The 24,439-nt window shown below is 41.8% G+C and overlaps 2 protein-coding genes across 8 annotated transcripts in view; one reads left to right on the forward strand and one right to left on the reverse strand.

Moving 5' to 3' along the window:
- ST3GAL6 (ST3 beta-galactoside alpha-2,3-sialyltransferase 6) overlaps positions 1-16,836 on the forward strand; it is a 60,023-nt gene extending 43,187 nt beyond the window's left edge. For all 6 annotated transcript variants that reach the window (XM_008701972.2, XM_040621141.1, XM_040621143.1 and 3 more), the window contains 5 exons: positions 5,036-5,131; positions 8,042-8,228; positions 8,339-8,476; positions 12,168-12,320; positions 13,676-16,836. In XM_008701972.2, the coding sequence (XP_008700194.1) occupies positions 5,036-5,131; positions 8,042-8,228; positions 8,339-8,476; positions 12,168-12,320; positions 13,676-13,762 (661 nt within the window). In that variant the 3' untranslated portion in view covers positions 13,763-16,836. The remainder of the gene's footprint in view (positions 1-5,035; positions 5,132-8,041; positions 8,229-8,338; positions 8,477-12,167; positions 12,321-13,675) is intronic.
- The window catches only part of DCBLD2 (discoidin, CUB and LCCL domain containing 2), an 80,101-nt gene continuing 71,086 nt past the window's right edge, over positions 15,425-24,439 (reverse strand). For both annotated transcript variants that reach the window (XM_040621140.1, XM_008702039.2), the window contains exons 14-16: positions 23,291-23,340; positions 19,681-19,818; positions 15,425-19,016 (exon numbers count right to left, since the gene is read on the reverse strand). In XM_040621140.1, the coding sequence (XP_040477074.1) occupies positions 18,547-19,016; positions 19,681-19,818; positions 23,291-23,340 (658 nt within the window). In that variant the 3' untranslated portion in view covers positions 15,425-18,546. The remainder of the gene's footprint in view (positions 19,017-19,680; positions 19,819-23,290; positions 23,341-24,439) is intronic.

Genomic DNA, 24,439 nt, shown 5'->3' on the forward strand with positions numbered 1-24,439 from the left:
GCTACTGGCTGTGGGGTCAGAATTACGTAGTGGTGATTGTTGCACAGCTTTGTGAATATGCTAAAGCCTGCTGAATTTTATTTGAAGGGTGGATTTTAAGGCTTGTGAATTATATTGCAATTGAAAAAACAAAATGCTTATTTATTTATTTATTTATTTATTTATTTATTTATATTTTACTAGAGGGGAGGGAGAGGGAGAGAGAGAATATTAAGCAGCTTCCAAGCCCAGCGTGTGAGCCCAACTTGGGGCTCAATCTCAAAACCCCGAGATCGTGACTTGAGCTGAAATCAAGAGTCAGACGCTTAATCGACTGAGCCACCCAGGTGTCTTCAAAAATAAAATGCTTTTTAAAAAGAGGTGGGGTGTTTGAGGTGACCTCTAGGTTCCTTTCTAGCCTCTGTGGCACTTTGTTCGGAAGGCACCGTGAAGCCATGCCTAGAACTAATGGTTCGGAGTGACAACTGCAGTTCTTTGGTCGTCGTTGCGTGCCGCTGCCGTGGATTTCTCGGGACTCGGGTTCCTCTCTTTATTCCCCAAAGCACAGCTCACATGAGGTGGCGGTGTTCGACACAGTTCACCAACGACTGAGGATATTGAAGGAGATTGCATCACAGAAAAGCAATACCTAAAATGTGCCATGTAACGAGGCACTGTCTGGCTGGCCACGTAGCTCGTAAGCACCGCTCTGCACCCAGGGCCCCGGAGGGCTGGCACCTCCTTAGTGGGAACACGTTCACCCCCGGCCAGAGCAGCAGAAACCCTGAATCACAGACTCTCAGCTCCCACTTCAGTGCATGAACCGGCTCTCCACCCCCAGCTGCCGCCCACCTGAGAGCCTGCCAGATTCTGTGAAGAATGCTCCAGGCCTGCGTCGACGGTTACAGAGTAACCATCCGTAAATCTCGTACCTAGTCCAAGCCCCGTGCTAAGTCCGTTGCGTGCTAAATGGACGGGGATTTGTGACGGCTGCCTCGTTGCTCACCCAGGCAGGATCCATTATGTTCCATCAGCAGAGCTGGGTTGGACTGGCAACCAGCCAGGGCGGGAGCATGGCCTTAGACAACCTAAAAAGAAGAAAACGATTCAGACTTCAGCAGTTGTCCATGAAAAAGAGCCCAGGCTCTATAAGGGATCTCAGTGTCTGCATCCCTAGCCTGGGCATCCTGCTGTTTTCAGCCAAGAGAACTTCCAAACCATGCTCTTGCTGGGGGTGAAATCTTTTCTGCAGCACCTATTAGACTTCTCTAATACTTTCTGCCAAGGTGGGGTCATGGGGCCACCTCCAGACCAACCATTGTTAGGCTTATGAAAGCAGGGCTATGCGAGCAGGCACCCTGGGTAATGGGTGTTGGGAAAGTGGCCCGTGGGATCTGCATAGATGGTTACACTGAAGACCAAGTGATATATTTTAATGTGTGTGATAGTGCTGAAGGGAAAAATGAACGTCAGAAAGCATTCAGAAGACAGGCCGCAGGTCATTTAAAATGGGTGATTCATGTTCACTTTCTCTGTATGGACGGTGTTGATGTTTACCTCTGCACGAGGCAGTCCGTCTTCTGGGTTTGCCTGGCTTGATGAGAAGCCTGCCTTTCACGTGGGGAAGTGTAATCTCTCACTATGACTGTTTCAGCACTTTTCCAGATTTTCCATTAGCAGGTTCAGGCAGTCTGTAATGATTTTGTTTTCTGGGTGAGCAGTTTGGGGCATGTGCACTTCCCTCTCTGTTTCTGGGGTTGGGGGAAGGAAGAACAAGTACCTGCTTTTCCAGACACAACGTGAGAAAATACTCACCACCCTTAATGTAACAAACCGATTTCTGAAGTGCACGGCCTGTGAATCAGGAAGTTTTAGGTGGGAAGGTACAGTCATAGAAGTAAGACTCCTCTTGGCCTCTAGGGACTCACATTGTCTGTACTATTTGTGCATAAAAGTGGTGTTAATTAAACATGGTGAAGTTATACAGTCACCCAGAGGACCCTGGAAGTTACTGTTTCACACTCCAGGGTACAAGACAAGCCAGGAGCCCAGACCCCGTGGAGGAAGCCAAGGAGATGATGACTCAGACGTTTGGTAATGCGTGGGTCCCTCCTGGGGAGAGCGTTGTGAGATGTGGGGTCAGACTGCAGAGCTGTACCATTACCTGTGTCCCGGAGTCATGGGACAGATGCTGCTGCCAAAGACTAGGCCTAGGAATGCCCCTGAGAGTTTCTAGTATCTGTATGATCCTCAGAAAAATGTGTGGGGCTTTGCAATATCCCGACCAGGAGGAAAGTGAAATTTCACTGACAAGATTTCTCTTCAGAGGTAGTGGCAAACTTTTTCTACGACAAAGAGCCTTCCTCCCAGCTGCCCCTACAAAGCTCACAGAGAAGAAAACAGAAAGTGAAATTTCTAAGAGTGTAAAGTGTCTTCAGAATTGTAGTTCCCTTGAGTGAGGCAGTATCTCTAAGATTTCTTTCCATTTTTCCCAAGTCCTTGACTCTCCTGGGATGACAAACAGGCAGAGGCCGTAGAGCTGCGTACGTACGAGGAACAACCTCGTTCCTCGCTAAGCCTTGGGGCTCTTGCGGTAAAGATCTGCCTCTAAACCCCCCCTCCCTTTCCCCTTGCCCGGAAGGCTTGGTAGGATCTGTAAGAGGTGGTCCAGGCCCTCGAGCCTGAGTGGGGACCAGGAATGTGACATATTCCTGTGACATGTATGAGAGATGATTGCTTCTCTTATCACAATACTCTTGTGGCCACATGTGATCTGGGGCTGGACGACCAGCTGTAATCCAGTCTGATAAAAATAACACTGAGGGAAAGCTTCTGCGAGCACGAAGGTTCCACCTTTGGGTTTATTGCTGAGCAGTGATCATGGGACTGGCTGCATCTGGGAGTGAGCGGGACGGCCTCTTTCTGGGTCAACTTCAGAGATGAGCCTTGTGGGTCGGGTCCTTTGTGGAGGCTCCGGGTTAGAAACTCTGGAGACACGGTGGCGTGAGTTCCTACCTAGCCTGGTGTGTCTGATGATGTTGGAGTCAGGCAGCCTGCTGTCAGGCTGGATATCCCAGGCCAGGATGATGCTGTAGCCCCTGGGGCACCTGGGGACACGGCGGTGGCCTCTAGCCATAGGGGAGAGGGTTAGTCTGGGTGCCATAAGGACGGTGATTCCTCCTGCAGCCCCACGCATCTTCCGTAGGAACACAGCTGTTCTTGGTGTCCTCCATGCGTAGCCACTCCCTCCCCAGTGCGCACAGCCTTCCTCAGTGGGGAGGTGGAGCCAGCTTCGGCATGTCCAGCCTCTGGTGTGCATTAAACTGACCCCACGGTTCTGGAAGGAAGAGTCAAACAAGCTGGGCGGGTGAGAATTGCCCTTGTTAGAGGGTGTGCGTGAGGTGGGGCTGGTGAGGATGATGACAACATACCCAGAGAGGAAAGGGCTCCGAGTGTTTGCCAGTGTTCCCGTCTTCTCTGTGCCACCCGGTCGCAGAGCAGAGTACCACGGAGAAAGTTGCCTTCCTGGAGTTCTAGAGCATATTGTGATCTTTCCATGATGGGAGTTTTGGGGGGTACATCAAGGAGTGCCTGGACAATGTCGCCCCAACCCAGTCTCTGACACCGGTGACACTCTGGATCTTCTCGTCTTTGTAACAGAGTAGACACTGATTTAGACAGGACTTGTTAAGTGGGGAGCTAAAAGCCCCAAGTTAAAATATGTGGAAAAGCATTTTCCAGTATGAAAAAAACCTAACCAAACAGGTGAGCTACACAAATTCTAATGAGAAAAGGTCAACTTATGCTTCCATACATACAATGTGTACATTGTCTCTTCTTAACCCGACAGGGCCAGTGCTTGGCTCTTTTTAATTATTCCTGTAGTCCCGTATTCTCTACAATTGTTTATTGAAGCGTATTTATTTAAGTAGTCTGTACACCCAGTGTGGGGCTTGAACTCATGGCCCGACGTCAGAGCCACATGCTCCCGCAGTTGGGCCGAGCAGGCGCCCCTCTAAGTTTACATGTGCTGCAGTGTTTGTGCCGTGTTGCTGCTCATGACTTTCCTAAGAGCCTTAAGGTCTAGCGTTCATCTGGTCTGCTTTATTTCTTGGTTTTTAGAGAAACAATTTTTTTCTTTATACTTTCATGTCATGAAGGCCTTGGAAGGACAGTCTCAACAGGCTTCCCCTCTGTAGTCTTGTCTCCTAAAGGAGAAGGATGTGATCTGTGTTGTTGTTTCTCAAGGCCCGGCCGGGAGGCGGTGAGAGCCTGCAGATAGATGGGCCAGGTCAGGTTTGCTGAGAGCTGACGGTACCCAGTCCGCGGTCCTAGGCTGACCCCAGCCAGCAGCAGGAAGTCCCGCTTCGTCATCTGCTTGAAAGCTCTCTGCTAAGAACACAGCGTGAACTTCTGTTTATATTGGTTAAGCTCCAAGAAGCAGGACGTGTTTGGGGGAATTGAAGTGCTCCTGGGCAGGTCCAGGGAAGATACACCTTCCCCACCAGATTTCAAACTGTCTCTACACACGTAAGATGAAGCAGTGACCCAGAGCTAGAATCTCAGGATTCTCAGGGAGTGGAAGACGCTGGTGAAAAAATGTACAGCTCTGTCATGTAAACACACTTGAATCAATATTAACATGCAGAATCGTAGGCCAAGTGGTGTTTTTGTTGTTCAAGGGTCTGGATATGAATCCTGATTCTGCCTCTTGGGAGTATGACTTTGAAATGTTAACCAACACTTCTCTGAACGCCTTTCTTCATTTGTAAAGGAAATACTGGCCTTACCTATCTCAGCAGGTGGTTATGAGAATCAAAGGAGGGAATGTGTATGGCCTCACAGGCAACTGTTCGTTGCTCAGGATTATATACTTCCTGTGGAATGCTGTATCTTTCTAATACATCCCTAGACCTGTAAGTCACAATTGGTTCTTTTTCTACTTGTGCAACAAGTGAACTTTGGCATTGGGTTCTGGAAAGTATGAACGAATTCTTGGAATCACCCAGTTATGTGAAAGATGTCTCAACCTCTCGCTTGTCTGTTTGCCTAACAGTGTGCCATGTAAAAAGTGCGTGGTGGTTGGTAATGGAGGAGTTTTGAAGAATAAGACATTAGGAGAAAAAATCGACTCCTATGATGTCATAATAAGGTAAATATATATTTCCTATTTGCTAACCTGGAATTGTTTCAAAAGAATATGGTTTTCTATTTTAGTATGACTTTGTTTAAAAGGAAGACAAGTTGCTTAGATATATTTAAGTATATTAACACAACCTGTCTCCGTCGTCAACTAGAGTAGGCCTAGATTTTCAGGTCATTCACTTAGCAGATATTTGTGAAATCTCCTTAATATGCCAGGCACAGTTCCAGCCACAGGGCGTATAGGAATAAGTAAGAACAATGTTCTTGCTCCCCGTGGAGCTTACATTGTAATGAAGGGAAGAAAACAATAAATAAGGAAATATAATAATAAACATTTTTGATTGCCATGCAAACAGTTAAAACATACGTGACAGACAGTGATTGAATAGCTACTGTAGAACGGATGACCACTTTGAGGAGAAGACCTCTAAGACGGACCTAAGTGACCGTTAAAGTATCAGCCATATGAAGACTACGGAAGAGCTATCCAGACAGAAAGAATGTTTAGTGCAGATCCTGGGGAGCATGTGATCCTAGGTTTGGGAAGAGCAGCAAGAAAACCAGTGAGGGAGGAGGGCAGCGGGCTCAGGGAGAGTGGTACAATCAGAAGCCGAAGAGGAAGGCAAGGAACAGGTTGTAATAGGACTGCGTAAACTGAGATTAGAACTTGGATTTCATTTTAAGTACAACAGGAAACTTTTGAAGATTTTTCAGCAAGAGAGCAATTTGATCTGGTTATGTTTTTAAAATACCTTGGCTGTGGCATGGACAGTGGGGTATGAGGGACAAGGGTAGAAATGAAGAAGGCAGTTAGGTGGCTACATTCAGGCAGATGGTGGCCTGGAACAGGATTGTTGTGACAGAGGAGGATGTAAGGGGTAGACTGAGACCTGTTTTAGAGGTAGAGTTTTCAGGATTTGTTGATGTGTTAGGTGTGAGGAGAGATGGGGCTAAAGGAACCACATACCTCTTTCTAGGTTTTCAGCTTAAGAGATTGACTGGATAGAGGTACCGTTTATTGAGTTGGGGGAAGACTAGGGTAGGAAGGTTTTTAGAGGAAAATCAAGATTTCTGTGTCAGGTTTGAGATGGTCATTAGATTTGCAATGGTAAGTCAAATGGGCATCTGGTTGAACAGATTAAAGGCTCGGTGGTAAACAGCCTGTAAGCTATATTTAAACCATGGTCTGGGCAAGATGTCCCAGGGCGAAACAGAGAAGAGGTCTCAAGATGGAGTCTTGGGATACTCTGTACTTGGAGGTTGAGCAAAAAGGAAAAAAAGAAGTAAAAGAAATGGAAGAGGATCCACCAGTGAGGTAGGAAGTATTTTAGAAGAGAAGGGCTCAGCCATAACCAGCTGGTGGTGAGAGGTCATGCAAGATAAGGACAGAGAGTTCACCATTGGACTGACAACCTGAAGTTCACTCATACTCTTGACAAAAGCAGACTTGGAGACATGATACGGCGAGTGGCCCAAGCAGGGTGGCTTGAGGAGAGAATGACAGGTGAGAAAGTGAGAAACCAGTGTAGGCAATTCTCTTGAGAAGTTTTGCTGCGGAGTTGAGAAATGAGATGGTAGCTGGAGATAGTTATGGAACCAAAGGAGGCTTTTTTGTTTTGTTTTGTTCCTTTTATAAAGATAGGAGATTGTAGAGCATGTTGGTAAACTGATGGAAATGGTGTGGTGGAGAGATGGGATGGGGCTCCAGAATGCAAGTGTGGTTGGTCCTCTGCAATGGAGAGGAAAACTGGGATCGTAGTTAGGGCTACCAAGAGTCCCACAGATGGAGTGGCAAGAAAATGAGGACATTTCTAGCTCTATTTTCTCATCGAAAGGTTGAAGTAAGGTCATCTTGTGTTGTGTGTGTTGGGAATGGCTATGAATAGTCTTTTGAAGAGAGCGGCAGCGCGTTAGGATGACCTGGCAGTGCTTGGGGGTTTTGCCGGGTTACAGGCTGCCAAGAGCTTCTGCATAGTGAGGTCACCTTAGTTTTTGTTCATTATACATTTTGAGGAAGCTATGAAAATTTATCCACTGACAATTTTGAAACATGAATTTCCTGACCTATGATTGTCTAAACATTTGATCATCCAGAACCACAGCAAACCCTCGTGGGAGAATGCCACGGGTACAGTGTTTCTGCAAGTCATTTCAAGTGTTAAGACTGTCTTACGTTACACGGAGTCAGTGGCAAAGGGTGAAACAGTAGTTATCCTCCCAGGGGACACTGTTTTGGAAGCAAAGCATTCCTTTCACTGGCATGCCTCAGAGCGTGTGCATAAATAGTGCGTGTCTGGCGTTGGCTCTGCGCATACACAGACGCAACAGCAGATCCTTTGCGGTTCTTCAGTTCACTCCAGCACTAACATTCGTTTGGTTGTGCGTGGGTATAATACGGTAATTCTGTATTATCACTTTATTGCAGAGCTCAGCAGTTTTGGTGGGTCTTCTGATCACCTTCACAGTGATTCTTGTCTGTCGGTCCATGTGCTACATGACTGTGTAACCTTGGGCAAGTAACTTTCTCTGGCCTGCAGGGCCCCCTTATCCAAGGGGTTTTGTCTGGATGTCCTCCAAGGTCCCTTTTAACTCTAATATTCTGTGGCTCTATGTTCCCATTTTGTTTTATTTAGTCTTTGGTTTTCCTGGAGGTAGGACTGAATTATCAGTGCCCCACAATTAATGTTCAAATCCAGATGAACATTTCTACCTTTGATCAAGCAGCCGTTTCATGAAAGGGAATTATTTCCTTGGCTGTTACACATTAAAAAAGAAACAAAGCAGTCCGTTGCCTTGTAGCTTTAAGCACTGGACCCGCGGCTGCTGCTGTTTGTCCTGCTCTGAAAGCTCAGAGACTGTGATGGAATTGGCTCATACTGCACTCGGTCTACATATTTGTGTGTTTTACTACCCACAGAATGAATAACGGTCCTGTTTTAGGACATGAAGAGGAAGTTGGGAGAAGGACAACCTTCCGACTTTTTTATCCAGAATCTGTTTTTTCAGATCCCAATCACAATGATCCTAATACTACGGCGGTTCTCACTGCTTTTAAGCCGCTTGATTTAAAGTGGCTGTGGGAATTGTTGACGGGTGGCAAAATAGTAAGTTGGCAACATCGATCTGTCTTCTGATTACCTTCAGTTTTCTTTTTCTATTAAAAAAAAAAAGACAACCACAATGTTCTATTTTCTGTGTTCTTATTTTATTTCAGAACACTAACGGTTTTTGGAAGAAACCAGCCTTACACTTGATCTACAAACCTTATCAAATCAGAATATTAGACCCTTTCATTATCCGAATGGCAGCTTACGAACTGCTTCACTTCCCGAAAGTGTTTCCCAAAAATCAGGTACGTATTTTTCTTTGCACAGTTCCAAACTAAAAACCTGGCTGGGGTCGGGTGGAGAGACCCCAGCGTTCTCAGAAAGGAGGAGGACCACGACTCGAGAGGCGCCTTCTGAAGGCCACACCCGAGGTAGTGAAGTTAGCTCTCTGTGGGTATTAGGTTTTTCCGATTGCAAGGAAAGAACCTTAAGTGGAGTGTTTTTTACTTTTTCCTGCCCTTGCAGAGCCCTTCGGGGGTCTCCTCCTGCATGGCCCCGCGACTCTTCTCATAACCTCATCTTCAGTGTTCTGCGATGGGGAGAGGCTGGCGGGGGTGGGGGTGCTGCTGGGCGGACTCTGCTCAGAGCAGTGCGACGGGCTTCCGGGCAAGCGCCTGGCTACTCAGGCTAAAGTGAACGGTCTCAGGTACTCTGATAAAAATGTCACAGGAAAGCCAGAGGAAAGGTGGTCATAGAGGAGACACTGGCACTGAATTCTGAGATGTTGTTGAAACTCCAAATTCTTTAATTAAAAGGAGTCTCACCGACTTTGACTGTTGTAGCCCTTTTGTTTACATTCCCTAGAAGACAGTACCCTCTGGACCCATACAGTGGCACGGATAGGTTTTTCCTTGAAGCCTGAGAAACTGTGTGACATAATATCTCCACTGGAATGACGTTTCAACCCCCCCTTTATTTTTTATTTTTTTAATTTTTTATTTGTAATCGGGGAAAATCCAAAGAAACACACATCATGTATCTTTCTTTTAGTATGATAAAAAAATTCTGAACTTTAGCATTAGATTCTAATGCTTATGATGAAACAACTTACAAAGGAATATATATATCAAGTATGATTTATATTATCTTTATATTCTGTTATATATTATATATTAATATTTATATGATACATATAAAAATAAAGGAAATCATCCTCTTCCCTCTGTAACTCTCATTATCCTTTCTTTTAGTATGATAAAAAAATTCTGAACTTTAGCATTAGATTCTAATGCTTATGATGAAACAACTTACAAAGGAATATATATATCAAGTATGATTTATATTATCTTTATATTCTGTTATATATTATATATTAATATTTATATGATACATATAAAAATAAAGGAAATCATCCTCTTCCCTCTGTAACTCTCATTATCCCTCAAGCTTTTTTTTTTTTTTTTTTTTTTTTGCCTTTTATATCCTTCTGGGCTATTTTCTATGCATTTACAAACACGCATACTTTTTTGTTCAATATAATTACAATTATACCATACTGTTCCCCTATTTATAGACTTTTCTGTTTGTATCCAGCTTTTTTCTTCTCTAAAGTATTTAGAAATGCATGTGATTATAGGGATTTTCAGCCCACTTGTATGATTTCTGTAGGACAGACTCCTAGAAGTAGAATTCCCAAGTCAAAAAGCATCAATGTTTTAAACTTAAGCCTTATTTCTTAGTAATTTTGAGAGGAAAGGTCAACTTCCTGGTAATTTCTTGGTAATTTTGAGGGGGGAAGACAGCTTCTGAATGTATGCTTTGTGACTTTTTCACTCTTATTTCCTAAGTGAGGTAAGATCAGGTACAACCCCTGGTTTTTGCTTTAGGTAGTATCTTCAAGAGAACAGGAAGACCCTGATCTTAAAGATGGTGCGAAGACTAGGTGTAACTAGACTAAAATTCCATTAGAACATGCCATCCCTCAATTCGCCAAATTGAGGGCACAGCAGTATTTCAGAGAGGTCTGTTATGTGGGATGCTGTCCACGGGTTGAGCACAAAGAGTAAAGCCTGGTTCTGGAAATGTGAAGTCATATTGCCGATGTGGAGAAGAAGGAAAAAAAAAAAAAAGAAACCCTGCTTGAATTAGGTTAAAGAGAACATGGGACATGAGCAAGTGGAGGCAAATCTTTAATGGAGTTTTGTTAGAAAAGGGGGCAGAGAAATGGTTGAAAGACATGGGATCAAGGAAGGTTGCTTTTGTGGTTGTGTTTTAAAGACAGATACCATGTTTATATGATGAAGAGAACGATTCGACAGAAGAAAATGATGAGAGCCAGTGGGTCATTGTGGCAGCAGATTTGGAGAGAGAGGAGATGGGAGGAAAGAGTGCATGAGGGGAGAGGTTGGCCATAGATAGGGACAGGGACATCGCATCCATGTAAGAGTGGGTGCGGAAAGTGCAGGTCAAGATGAGGGTAGTTTGGGAGTTGGGAAGCTGGTATAGCTCTTCTCAGTTTCTGTTAGTGAAACAAGGCTTAAATGGGCAGTTTGAAGTAGGAAGGAGGCTGAGACTGTTGGATAGAAAGGTATAAAACTGTCATCTTGGAGAGTAGGAATGGAAATTTACTAGGCGAATACCGAAAAGCCGCTTGAGACTTTGGCCATAAATGTCATGTGTACCCGGGCACGTGTGTTTTCTCTCAGCTTGTTCTGCTGCTCGGGTGTGCGTGGAGCCAGGGTGAAGCTTCTGTCAGGTGATCTGTTTCTGTGGGTGAGAGGTGCAGAAAACGAAGGTCTACATAAGGGAATGATTACAATGATGGATGAAGTCCTCTAAGGTATGAGGAAAGGAAGTGGAGGACATGAAGGGAGGGACAGAAGAGGGAAAAAGTGATGGGATCAATGAGGTTGAATGACTCCCAGTTGTTTTTTTAATGTTTTTTTATTACATTATGTTAGTCACCATTCAGTACATCCCTGGTTTCTGATGCAAGGTTCGATGATTCATTAGTTTTAACGCAACCACTAATTCCCCTTTCTAGCAGATGACAAAGGCTTATGGTGTTCACGGTGGGGCATGGGGTAAAGAAAAGCTTACCCAACAGGCAGTTTTCAGATTAGCTTGCCTCCTGCAGTGTATTTGATACTGTTGTGCTTCTTGGATTTTTTCCCTCCTCCTCAGAATCATGTTTGTTATTTCCATGGAATCTGTAAGTCATACCTTAATGGAAAGGAACTCCCCTTAGATGGCTGTTAGGAAGTTTAAGATGTGTTTTGTTTTTGCCTTTGAGGGCCATCCTGGTGAGAATTAAACTGAATGAAGCCCCCCCGTCAAACACGTGACTGCATTTTCAGGAGATATGTACATGTGAGGGTGCTTGGCTTCTTTCCTTTTTGGTTTTTAAATTGATAACGATCCAGTGGAGGCTGTGACATTACTCTGTATACATCTGGAATTTTTATTTACTATACAAGTCAGAATCTTAGTGTTTGCCTTTGAAGTTAACTGATGAGTCTTTCCCTAGAGCTAGTTAAAATGATTAGGATTGTAAAAGAGATCTATTTTAAGGCTTATGTGAAGCCTTTTACAACATGATCCCACCCCTTAGTGAATTAACCGGTCCTTATGTTTCGTGTCCGGGTTCAAAATTCAGAGGCTCAGCTGTGTGCAGAGGAAGCTTATAAAATGAGGCAGCAGTGTCCTTTCCCCTGCACCTCAGTGTTTCTTTGATAGTTGTCCTCTGGGCTAATACTGCAGTTAAGTTTTAGTTGAAAGATTTTCTAAGATATCAGTCACATTTATATGCTTCTCAGAGTTAGGAAATTAACCAGGGCTTGGGACTTGGGCCTTAGACACCATGAGGGTTTAACTTAGGTATTTCTCACCTGATTACGTGTTCAGAAGTCCCAGTTTTATAAGATGAGGTCACCCAACTATGCTTTGGAAACAAGTTACCTTGTTTGAGTTTTTAAAAACTTTCATTTCCCTCCCCAGAAACCCAAACATCCAACGACAGGAATTATTGCCATCACTTTGGCCTTTCACATATGTCATGAAGTTCACCTTGCTGGTTTTAAATACAACTTTTCTGACCTCAAGAGTCCTTTGCACTATTACGGGAATGCCACCATGTCTTTGATGAGTAAGGTAAGACATACATACACACTTGGGTATAATCTTTGATCTTTAGTTGGAAAGCCTCTATTTTCTATCATTTTTACTGAGGGAACAGGTTTTGAGTATTTGAGAGCTGCTTAACCCTACTAAGAACTACCAAAAGCTGAAACTGGGACTCAAATCCAGGCAGTTCCAGTTTGTGGGCCTCAGACCCTTACAAATAGGACATAGTTATTATCAAGTAGCATCAGACCCCTAGATACCAAGCCTTATCTTAGATCATGTTTGCACTATTTAAATATGCGTATAGGCAACTTGCTCTTGATAATATGTCAGATTCACTTAAAAGCATCGCCATGGAACAGGGACAGGCATCCCCGTAAGAGGATTGAGCACTGAAACACGGTAAAGATGAAGGTAAATCTGGAGTTGGGAAGATGATGTAGCTTTTTTGCTGTGCTTTTCAATGTATTTTTTTTAGTTACATAGATGAGGAGGTCTGTAACATCTTTAACTCCATGAGGGAATATTCCTCAAAAGGCTGCAAAAGTTTATAGATCGTGCTTCTCTTGAATTAGAGATCAATGGCAGTAGATAGGGTTTTGAAGCCTTTTTAACTGAATGGGAAGGAGTTGTCTGAGGTTAGGGGCATATCACAAGTGATAGTAAAATGTTACTGGACATTTTTAATATGGAAATATGAATGGTTTGCTGTAAAGCATATGGATGTATCCTATGTAATCCGTCCCCTCAGATCATCATCCCCACCCACTACATAATCCGAAGAAGGGGTATGATTCAGGTTAGACCTTCGTACTATATTACCTCATCTCCCACCCTTTGTGAGACAAACACTTGAGTAGTTCAAGTGTTAGGTGCCTGGGACAGACTTCAGGATCATTTCTCCTCAGCCCTAATCTTTTAGCACTTGTGGGATTTCTAGTTATCTAAACAACAGAACACTGAAAAGATTTCCTGAGAAAAATTAGGATATCCATCAATAGAACAGAATTATATTTTAAAAATATCTTAGCCATGCCTTACAATAGTTTCTTTAGGTTGACTTCTGAGTTTCAGGTGCTGCTTTTATTAAAGTGATTAACCCATTTTGACTTAAAATTGTGGTCTCTAGTTTTATCTCCTGATTTAGGAGACAGGGGAATGATACAAAGGGGTGCTCTTATGTGAGGGTTTAAGTGGAAACAGCCGGCTTTAGGGAACACTCTGGCAAAAGAATGAGCAAAAAAAAAAAAAATAAGTAACAAAAGTTAAGTCTACCTGTGCACTTATGACTTTTCAGAAGCTTTTTAGATACAGTGTATCCCACTGTTGCTGTTAAGATTTTGAGACTGGGATAGTGATTTTATTTTCCTTTTCTTCTCTAGAATGCATATCACAATGTGACAGCGGAGCAGCTCTTTTTGAAGGACATTATAGAAAAAAACTTTGTAATCAACTTGACTGAAGATTGACTGTACAGACTCAGAAGATGAAGCTAACAGTTTTATTTTTATATGGCAATTTTTAGTTTATTTTTACATATGTTGGATGCACTTGTCAAAAAATTGTGTATATTAAGTCTGTTGCTGCCTGGTGATTTACAACCACCAGCTTAATTTCTGTGAATATATTTAATTTATAAAAACCAAGTTATGCTTAGTTAAGATATCAGGGAAAAATTTTGATTGCATTGTTTTAAAAACAAGCTAGTTTAACAAAGTGTTTTTAAACATCTTTTTATAGACTTTTGAGGGGATGAGACTTCCTAATAAGGGGCTTTAGTTTACCACAAATTTTGAACACAACATTTGGCTACTGTAAATGGGGGGGGTGAATGGCCATGTGGTTGTGCCTTGATACGGCAAACCGGAACCACTTTAGGCATGTAGCTAGATGACTGTTTAGTTCCTTTTTGTTGTACTTGAGGAAACGGATTTGAATCTTAAAGCAGCCCTGAACACAGCAGTAGATACGGTTATGGAAATCTAAGATTATACTGATTTCATTAGGTTTTTGTCCTGCAATTAAGTAAACCATGATTATAATGAGTAATCTGATAGAAGGAAGGTGGTGTTTTTAAGGTGAGGGACATAGGCTAAACATGAAATTCTGGATAACACAGGAATGCAATTTCTAAACTCTGGTGACTGTATTATTTTAAAGCTAATACAAAGAAGCAGAGCTAGGCAAGCTCAAGGAGAGAATTCTTAATTTTTTTTGCCTAGCTTAATATCTAAAATTTGGAAGTTGAATTATATATTTTATAATTTATAATTATTAATATATAATTTATAAATTATATATTAAAATTTGGAAGTTGAATTAACTTAGGAAAAATGAAGATGAATCCTTGAGACTCCTCAAGCCGTTTTTGGATTTAAATGGAACTTTGATGAAAAAATCTCATCTTCAAAGAGAAGGCTTACCTGGCTACCTGGGGTGCATCAGGGAAGAGCCCTACTGGATGCAAACAAGTCAAAACCTTCGAACAAATGTGAGCTAGTCTCCCTTCTCGTTTGATACAGCCAATGGCTACGGGGAGGGAAAAAGGAAGAGAAGAGAATTACAAGAGGGATGGAATTAAAAGTCTGCAGAAGAGGTAAGAGTCAAATGGATTGTTATCCTTTGAACGATAATCATCACTAGGAGACGCTGCTGGTGTTACCAGAAACCCACCTGCCTCTCTAAACAGAGTATGTCAAATGCAGTATAAGGGGGGAGAAAACTCCTGGTTGATTTAAGCAGATCTAGACAGTATTAAATACAGACTCTGTGAGCACCGGCAGACTTGCGCAATACCATGGTTTCACTGGATTCCTCTAAGAACTGGGGTGCAGAAGACGGGTGTTTGCGTGACCTTTCCCTCATACCACACAGCCGGAGTTTGCAGCCTGGCTGCTGAAGTTCAGTTTGTGAACTAATTTAGGCTTCAAAAACGGATGGTCCTGGCTGTAGTAAAAGAAGTAAAAAAAACCACCGGTAGCATTTTCAAATGTTACTGTGAGGTCTAGAATAATGGCAGTACAATTTCAGACTGATGCTAAAATTGAGGAAGCGGGCATTTTGTGTAGTATGAGAAAAGGCTGCAAACTTCAACGTGGCTTTATATAAGCCAAAAGAAATTCTCAGCAAGACACATATATACAATTTATTAAAAACACACGAACACATTAAAATCTCACTATTTATACATTCTAAATTCTAGCAACATATACAAATACTGAGTGACTACAGTACATGCCGAGGTAAGAAAAGTACATTCTGGGAGAATATCACTGACCCTCAAGCCATTTTTATTTCTAATATGTATTTCAATATATGTTTTGTTTCCACCTTTCCCAGTGCCAAAAAAAAAAAAAAAAAAAACCACAACAAAAAAACTAGTCACAAATTGGAGTAAATAAGAATTGGTGCCACAGTTGAACTAAAAAGTATTCTAATAACCATCCAACTCTTACTAGATTTTGCAGTTTAGGGACTTCAAGTTCATAACAGAAAGCAGAGCTAAAAGGCAGTTTTGTTTTGTTTTTTTAAAGGTAGAGCTTAACTGATTTCGCTTAAAAGGGTTTGAAAAGTTTTTGTCCCACAACCTGTTAGTTCTGTCCTCCGACCTGGTGTTCCTGTAGCCCTTTTGCTCTCCAGGTGCCAATGTGGGGCCAAGGCAAAGAAGTTCAAGCTTTCTCACCTTCCATAGAATTTTAGATGAATGCATTTTCTGCTGGGGCAGGGGAGGGCAAGAGTATACATGACACTATAGTTTCAATTGCTATATAAATTCTCTACACAAACCATTTCATCAGCGGATAAACCCATTGTTCAATGCAAAGTGCAAATAGTGAAACATGAATTTAAATAACTGGACTAGACCCTGCACATACAATAGGATCTATGTAATGTTACAGCTTTTAATAAAATATAAATCAGCATTCACAATATCTTTAACTGTGCTGGTTCCTAAGATCATGTAACAGTGAAGTCGGCATGACTTTATGAAAACCTGTAAGGGCCACACTTGCTGTACCACTGTCTGATTTGATTTTTATAATTGTGTTAACAGGAAAAAAAAAAATCAATAAACCAGAGTGACTTAAGTCTTTAACATGTTTCAAGCAAAGAATAAAAATTCAAGGGAATTTTGTAAAAAAAAAAATTCACATTTTCAGTTGATTGTCTCCACAGCTGCATCAGACATATAAAACCCCAAACAAAACTCTACTATGAAAACGAACTAAAAGTACAAAATCAGAATAACCCTTTGTATCAGGCTCAGCTCTCATTTGGAAAGTAAAATATACAAAAGCAATAAAAATATTTTGTAAAAATCATTGGTAGTTCAAGGACCGCACAGTGGCAAAAACATGCATCATTTAAGAAGAAACTCTGCACCTCAAAAAAAAAAGTTCCATGGGAAATTAGGTGCACAAAATTAAAAACAAGCATCTTTGGGAAAATGAGATCATTTCTCTTAAAGCTTCTAAAACAGGCATGTGATTGGAGAAGTATGTTCACTGTGTACTGAGGATGAATAAAAAAATAAATTGGTTTACTCTTCCCACCTGAAAGGGGGTGACTGCATTAATACATGTGCTTTACACATTCATGTCTTAAGAAAAGTTCAACATCTGTGCTTTCTGTTTCAAACATTTTGAAACAATATATTTTTTCAATGAATAAAATTATGCCTTAAAGTTTGTCTGGAAAAGCAAAAGCAAATGAAGATAATACCAACAAAAATCATCAAACTAGAGGCCAGAGAGGCTGTAGAAATAATTCTGGTTTTGAAGCAATGCTTTAGAACACTGATACGCCCATGGAAGCAAGCAAAGTGAACACTGTCTTTTCTCACATCTAGCAAATTCTGGGAACAGTCTGGGGGCACAGGCCAAAAGAAATGGCTAGAACCTGATGGGAAATTATATGTTTTAATCACAGGGCCAGCTTCTCATCTTGCCAAAGAATTTTTGAAGATTCTTACACTGTGGGCTAATCAATTACAGATGATTTTTATTTCACCCATCTAAAACTAGTTCTGGGCAAACGGTGACAAAGAAGTTGCCTGGAAGTATCCAAAACGAGACGTCAATATTCACCTGCTAGGATGCTAGAACACCTGTTCCCTAGGCCTGCAATAAAGGACTGTCATAACTCCCACGCCACAGAGCAGGCACGCTTGCGCAGAGCAGAGGAATTCACGTTGGTTTTGTATTTCTTTCACTATTTTACTGTGGATAATTAAATATACTTTTTGACCAAAAATAACTTCAGAGAAATATCTCTATACATTAAAGAGGGCAACCTCCCCCCCTTTTTAAGGTAATTTATCTGAGGATAAATAAATCATTCTGAGGAATGATTCTGCCTTTCACTGTGGTAAACAGAAGGGGTCCTGTTTATAATGTTCACTCAGATGCCCTCCCAAGTACTCACAACTCGAGAAGACCAATCCCGTTGCAAATAAAGTCGGGGGCAGGGAAAGAATCTGTTAGAGCTTTTTAAAATCAGAGGATTCATGAGGCTGATGAAGCAAGCATCACTCACTAAAAAAAATTCAAAACAGTTTATAAACACAAGAATGGGGCTGGACCCAGACAGAACAAGCAGGGAGGAAAGAGGTCACGTACCGTGAAGTGTTAAAGCTCTTAAGAGTGTCAAAAAGTGGAAAATCAATGACCCCGCCGTTTACAAGTCAGTTTCCCACCTATAGATCTTCCTAAGGAAAGATAAGTGTATGACTGGAATCAAAACAATGATTAAATCACTAATTCTTGAAAAAAAAAAAAAATCCGTAAGGAATACAGGGATAGAAGAGAGCGAACTCATGATAGTACCCACCTTTCACAAAGAGAGCAACATTTCAAGCCAATAGACATTTCAACAACAGTACCATGCGCTATTGCCAGTCAGGCGTACAGAGCCACCTCGAGTCCATCAATGTACCTGCAGCATTGGTAATAAATACTCTCAGTGATTTTTTAATTTCTTTGAAGTGCATAGTAGGGAGCTTCTTCTGTAGTAAAAAATAGTGTTTTACAGTAGTAACAAACAGGATGTTTGAAATTTAACAGGCAAGCCGTAACTGCCACAGTAACACTTTTAAAGCAAGATGGCAAGATTAGTAGTTCCCTGTACCTCGGTCATCACGTTTCCCCCACCACATCTGTGACAGATATGTAACACATTCTCTATTTCACTACCACTAACACACAAAAAAGGCCATGTGCTTTAAAACGATGCTTTATAACAAGCAGCATCACCTTCAAAGAATTTCTTTAAAAACATCACATTCACCATCCCTCCCGGCTCCTGAAGCCTCCTGGGTGCTCTGAGGCACCTGGTACACCAGTTCGTCTGGGGCACTTGCACCTGGCTTCCCACCTTTTGGGGTGTCGTACTGGGCACGGGCGGAGGAGCAGCTGTCAGTCCTGGAGAGGAGAGTGTTGTAGGCTCCCACTGCTGGGGGAGGCTGGTTCCCTGTAGCTTTGAAAGTGGACGTCGAGGGCAGACCAACTGAAGCTGTGGGGTGCCCGGACATATCCATGACGATTGGGGTGGCGTACTCGGGCCCAGTAATTGGCAGTGGTTCAGCATAGGCATGGTAAACTTCTTGCACCGGGGAGTTGTAAGGATCTACGTCAGCGTAACTTGCTTCTTTCCCTTCTTCTGGTTTAAAGGTGGATCTCTGATGAAGGGTGCCAACAATTCCCCCCACAAGTGGTTGTGCATACTCTGTGGATAACACAGAACAAGCAACAGAAAAGTCACCTCATTCATACAGGGATCAGACAATTTAGGGTGGCAGCTGTGGCCTGACACCAAAAACAAACACTTCTTTATGACACTTTTGTTCCTATCAATACGGACCTATGGATTTCTCCACCAGAACCAACTGAAAAAAATTAAACATGTTATCTTGTATCTCATAAGAAGTTAATATGCCACAGAGCCTCATTCATGAAATTTTACAAAGAATGTTTGTATATGCTTTTCAGATTTATAAATAGTATACCACTGGGGGGAGGAAAAACCCTATTCCATTATTAGAATGATATTTTCAAATAGGGCAATGTTTAAAAATAAATATGTACTAAATTAATAGGATGAATCCTGTAAGGCTCACTACAGCTTTCCTACTCTTAACACTCAAATAAAACTCCAGGTTAACAGATAAAAATGCCCAGAGCTTTCAGAAATGCATGCTCCTATTTTTTGGAGAACATCTAAGGTGCAGAAACGACTCTCTCAATGTAATCCTTTTAAAAAGTAGTTCTACCTCAAGAAAACAGTTCATCTCTTACATATGAAAAAGATAAAAGACACTATAAATCCCAAAGCGCTTTGCAGGTAAGGGCAGCAGCGTCCTGTACCCGTGGCGAGGGCTGCACGCGGTTACCTGCAGAGTCCGTCTGCAGCATCGTGGGGACTTCTCTTGGACTCAGGTGATTAACTTCACTGCTGCTGTAGCGAACGGGGGTTTCCTCGTGTTCCACTGATTTGGCAGGGAGAAACTGCTTCATTCCTTTCCACCAACCTTCACAGTGATTGTAAGCAAGAAAGACCATTAAATAAAAACCCAGGTCTGAAATGACGACATTGTTTACAGGAGAAATCCTGTTGCAGGTAAGCCATTTCTGTAACACGTCTATACAAACTAGACTCTATGTTCAATCTCTTCTTTTTTTCATTGTGGTAAAATACACATTATATAAAATTTACGAGCTTAGGCATTTTTAAGTGTAGGTCAGGTGGTTTAAAACTCATTCACACTGCTGTGCAACTATCACTACCATCTATCTCCCTAACTTTACATCTTGCAGAACTAAAACTCTATCCCCATGAGACAGTAACTCCCCATTCTTCAGCCCCCCACCAATGGCAACCACCATTCTACCTTCTGTCTTTATGATTTTGACTCCTCTAAGTACTTCATCTAAGTGGAATCATACGGTATTTGTCTTTTTGTGACTGGCTTATTTCACCTAACATAATGCCCTCAAGGTTCATCCATCTTGCAGCATATGATGGAAAATCTTTCCTTTTTAAGGCTAATATTCCACCGCACGTATACAACACATTTTGCTTTTTCATTCATCAGTTGATGGTCTCTTGGGTGGTTTTCAGGTTTTAGCTGTTGTGAATAACTTTGCTATGAAAACAGACGTACAAATAGCTCTTTGAGACCTGCTTTTAATTCTGTTGGGTGGAACTGCTCAGTCATACGGTAATTATTTTTAATTTATCAGGAACCGCCAGTGTTTTCCGCGGCACCCAAGCCATTTTACGGTCCCACCAACAGAACACGAGCATTCTAATTTCTCCACATCCTCATCAACTCTTATTGTTTTCAATTTTTTTTGATAGGAGACACCTCATGGGTGTGAGGTGTTATCTCACAGTTTTCATTTCCCTAAAGATTAGTGATAACGAGCATCTTTTCACATGCTTATTGGCCATTTGTATACATTCTTTGGAGAAAAGTCTATTCAAGTCCTTTGTCCATCTGTGAATTGTTTTTCCTTTGTTGTGTTTTAGAAGTTCACTCTCTATTCTGGATATTAATCCTTTAGCAGATACATGATTGCAAATACTTTCTCCCATCCTGTGGGTTGCCTTTTTACTCTGTGGATAGTATATTCTGACGCACAAAATTTTTAAATTTCCATGAAGTCTAATCTCTTTTATTTCTTCTTTTGTTATTTGTGCATTTGCTGTCATAGCTAAGAAGTCATTGCCAAGTCCACTGTCATCAAGTTTTTGTCCTGTGTTTTTTTTTCCTATAAGTTTTACTGTTTAAGATATTACATTTTGGTCTTTCATCCACTTTTGAATTAATTTTTACAAAGGGTGTTAAGTAGGATGGGGCGCCTGGGTGGCGCAGTCGTTAAGCGTCTGCCTTCGGCTCAGGGCGTGATCCCGGTGTTCTGGGATCGAGTCCCACATCAGGCTCCTCTGCTGGGAGCCTGCTTCTTCCTCTCCCACTCCTCCTGCTTGTGTTCCCTCTCTCGCTGGCTGTCTGTCAAATGAATAAATAAAATCTTAAAAAAAAAAAAAAAAAGTGTTAAGTAGGAGACCAACTTCATTCTTTAACATGTGGCCATGCGATGTGCCCAGCACTGTTTATTGAAGAGACTGTCATTTTCCCAATGCTCTTGGCACCCTTCCAAAAATCATCTGTTCATATTTATGAGCATTTCTCTCTGGGCTCTCCATTCTACTGGTATGTATTTATGCCAATACCACACTGCTTTGATTTCTGTAACTTTGCAGTAAATTTTGAAACCAGGATGTGTGAAATCTTCTAGCTTTATTCTTTTTTTTCAAGATTGTCTGGGCTACATGGAGTCCCTTAAAATTAGAATGGATTTTTCTATTTGTACAAAAAATATGATAGTTTTGATAGGGATTGCTATTGAGTCTGTAGATTACACTGGGTAGTACTGGCATGTTAACAATATTAAGTTTTCAATCCACAAACAGAGGGTATGTTTTCATTTATGTCTTTTAAAATTTCTTTAGCAATGTTTATAGTTTACATTGTACAGGTCTTTTACCTCCTAGGTTAAATGAACTCCCAAGTATTTTATTCTTTTTGATGCAATTATAAGTGAAACTGTTTTTATAATTTCCTTTTCAGATTGTTCAGTGTTCATGTACAGAAATGCAACTGATGTTAGTGTGTTGACTTTGTATCCTGTTACTTACTTGGCTTAGTTATTGGTGTTAACAGTTTTTTGTTTTTTGTGTGTGTGTGTGGCATCTTTAAGGCTTAATTCTCCTTTAAATGTTTGGTACGATTTTTCTTTTTTGAGAGATTTTTGATTATTGAGTCAATCTCTTTAGTAGTTACAGGTCAATTCAGATCTTCTGTTTCTTTGTAATTTAGTCATGGTAGGTTTTATATTTCTGGAAATTTGTCCATGTCATCTAGGTTTTCAATTTCTTGGCATATGATTATTCATAATACTCTCATAATCCTATTTCTGTAGAATCAGTAGTGACGCCTGAACTTTCTTTTCTAATTTTAGTAGTTTCAATCTTTTTTCTTATTCCATCTAAAAGTCTGTCAATTTTGTTGATCTTTTTGAAGACCTAACATTTGATTTCACTGATTTTCTCTATTTTCCCATTCTCCATTTTGTTTCTCTCTTATCTTTATTATTTCTTTCCTTCTGGGTAGCTTTGGGTTTAGTTTGTTCTTGTTCTAATTCCTTAAGTTGTTCAAGCTTATTTTTTTTTCTTTGATGGAATATCTACTGCAATGCAGAACATGGTAGAAGTTTCTATCGAAAGCATGCACAGAAGCAAACCACTGCCATAAAATAGTTTGTCTGTTGTAGGGTGGTTTTTCGTAAGTTCTTCTGAAAAAATACTTCCCAAGATCTACCTTGGGGTGTTAGCAGCACAGAATCTCCCCCCGCCCCCCACTGCTTCTTTCTACCTTGGTCACAGCAGGGAACTCTTCTGCCTTTTATTGTTCCAGTAGTGAGACTGGAAAGTAGGGGACCTGTAGGGGGCCTCCGGTGTCACCTGCTACAATCTGCCACACAGAGTAGGAACTCAGAAGACGACCACTCATTACAGCACAGATGGCAGAACTCATGACCCGTAAACTGCTAGGTTCTACCTGGGAAGGACCCACAGCAGAGTGACAAACACACACTGTGTTACCAAGACCACAATCCTTGTACACAGTGTTCACGAGGGTCACAAAGAAAGCTGGTCTCTTCAAGAAAAGCAGATACGTGGGACAAACCACACAGGTTTTCCAGGAAAAAGGAACAGAGTGCATGTTACAAGAGATCCTCACTTTTCATTTTGTTACTTATTGACTAGAAGAGATTTTACAGAAGAGTAAAAATGATCAGAACATTAGAGGGATACCATTTTTCTCACAAGTTCTGGGGAGTTTATGTGGGCCTGAAAACAGCTTTCCTCTTTTACTACTGCCACCTGGAGGGGTGGGACTTCCCTCTGGTGGAAGGGGTTGCAAAGTCCCGAGTTACCTGCCCGGTCCCAGTAAGGTAAGTCATAGGTGCCTTCGGTTTTTTTCTTTCTGGAAGAATACAGAAAAAAACATGTTAGCAAACAGAGTGAATTCACAAGTAAGACAGCTCTCAAGGTGCAGGATAAACATGAAAGTTAATAATTAGTCAGGAGTACATTTCCATTTGCTGGCCTACCCGGCAGGGTCCTCTATTTCACTTGCCTTTCAAAGCTGCCATTGCTAAAACTCACAAATTTTGGACTCTCAATAAATTTTTAAGTAACTGTCTCCTGAGATAGCTATTCTGTTACCCAAGGTACTTCCCACTCAAGGGATAAGTTTGTAGATAAAAAGAATCTAATCAAAGACCCAGGGGTGACATGGGTTCTTACGGGAAAGTTACTGTTAGGTCTGTTTCAGTTTCAAATACAAACTATGCGAATCCATTGAATCCATCTGTGTCCTGAGCACCTGCACTTCCATGGGGTCCTTGAAGCACCAGCCCAAACCGATCTCAAGACTTGCGTCCTGCCTCCCCCACAACCTCCCAATCCTCACCCTCTGTGCTTTGACCACAGTGAATGAGACTCGACTGCCACACACTCGGTCAGACCACACATCAGGGGCAGGGCTCTGCTCTGCTGCGTGTGGACCAGGTGACCTGTATGCACTGTCTCATTTTCTTCTGTGAAACAGTACCAGCTTTGTAGGTTGTTTTGAGGATTAAACGAATTGAACCATGGAAAGCACTTACAACAATGCCTAAAATCAGCTTTCGTTCTCTATAAGAACCAGCTGTTGCTGCTGTCCTCAGTGTTACTGTTGCTTCTACCCAGTTCCCTGAGAGCATCCTGAACTTTCTGCCCTGCACTTTCCCCGCCCTCACAGTAACTTGTTGGGTCTCTGTCCAAGCAGCCTTCCTAAAACCATCAATCCAGAGCCACCCCCTTCTTCAGCTTCTTCCCATGGCACACCCTGTATCGTGGTACCATTGCTGCCTGTCTTCTGCACCATATCCCCTCCAGCCCGTGAACTCTGGGGCTCAGCCTGGACTCCCAGCACACGTCAGTACTCAGCACAAGGCAGGAGCTCAAATATTTGAGTGAGCGAATTATGTCCTCCTCTTGCTCCACCAAACCTGTCCTCTTGCCCTGACATCTCCACTCAT

This window comes from Ursus maritimus, unplaced genomic scaffold (genome assembly GCF_017311325.1).
Source record: "Ursus maritimus isolate PB19 unplaced genomic scaffold, ASM1731132v1 scaffold_4, whole genome shotgun sequence".
NCBI lineage: Eukaryota > Metazoa > Chordata > Mammalia > Carnivora > Ursidae > Ursus > Ursus maritimus.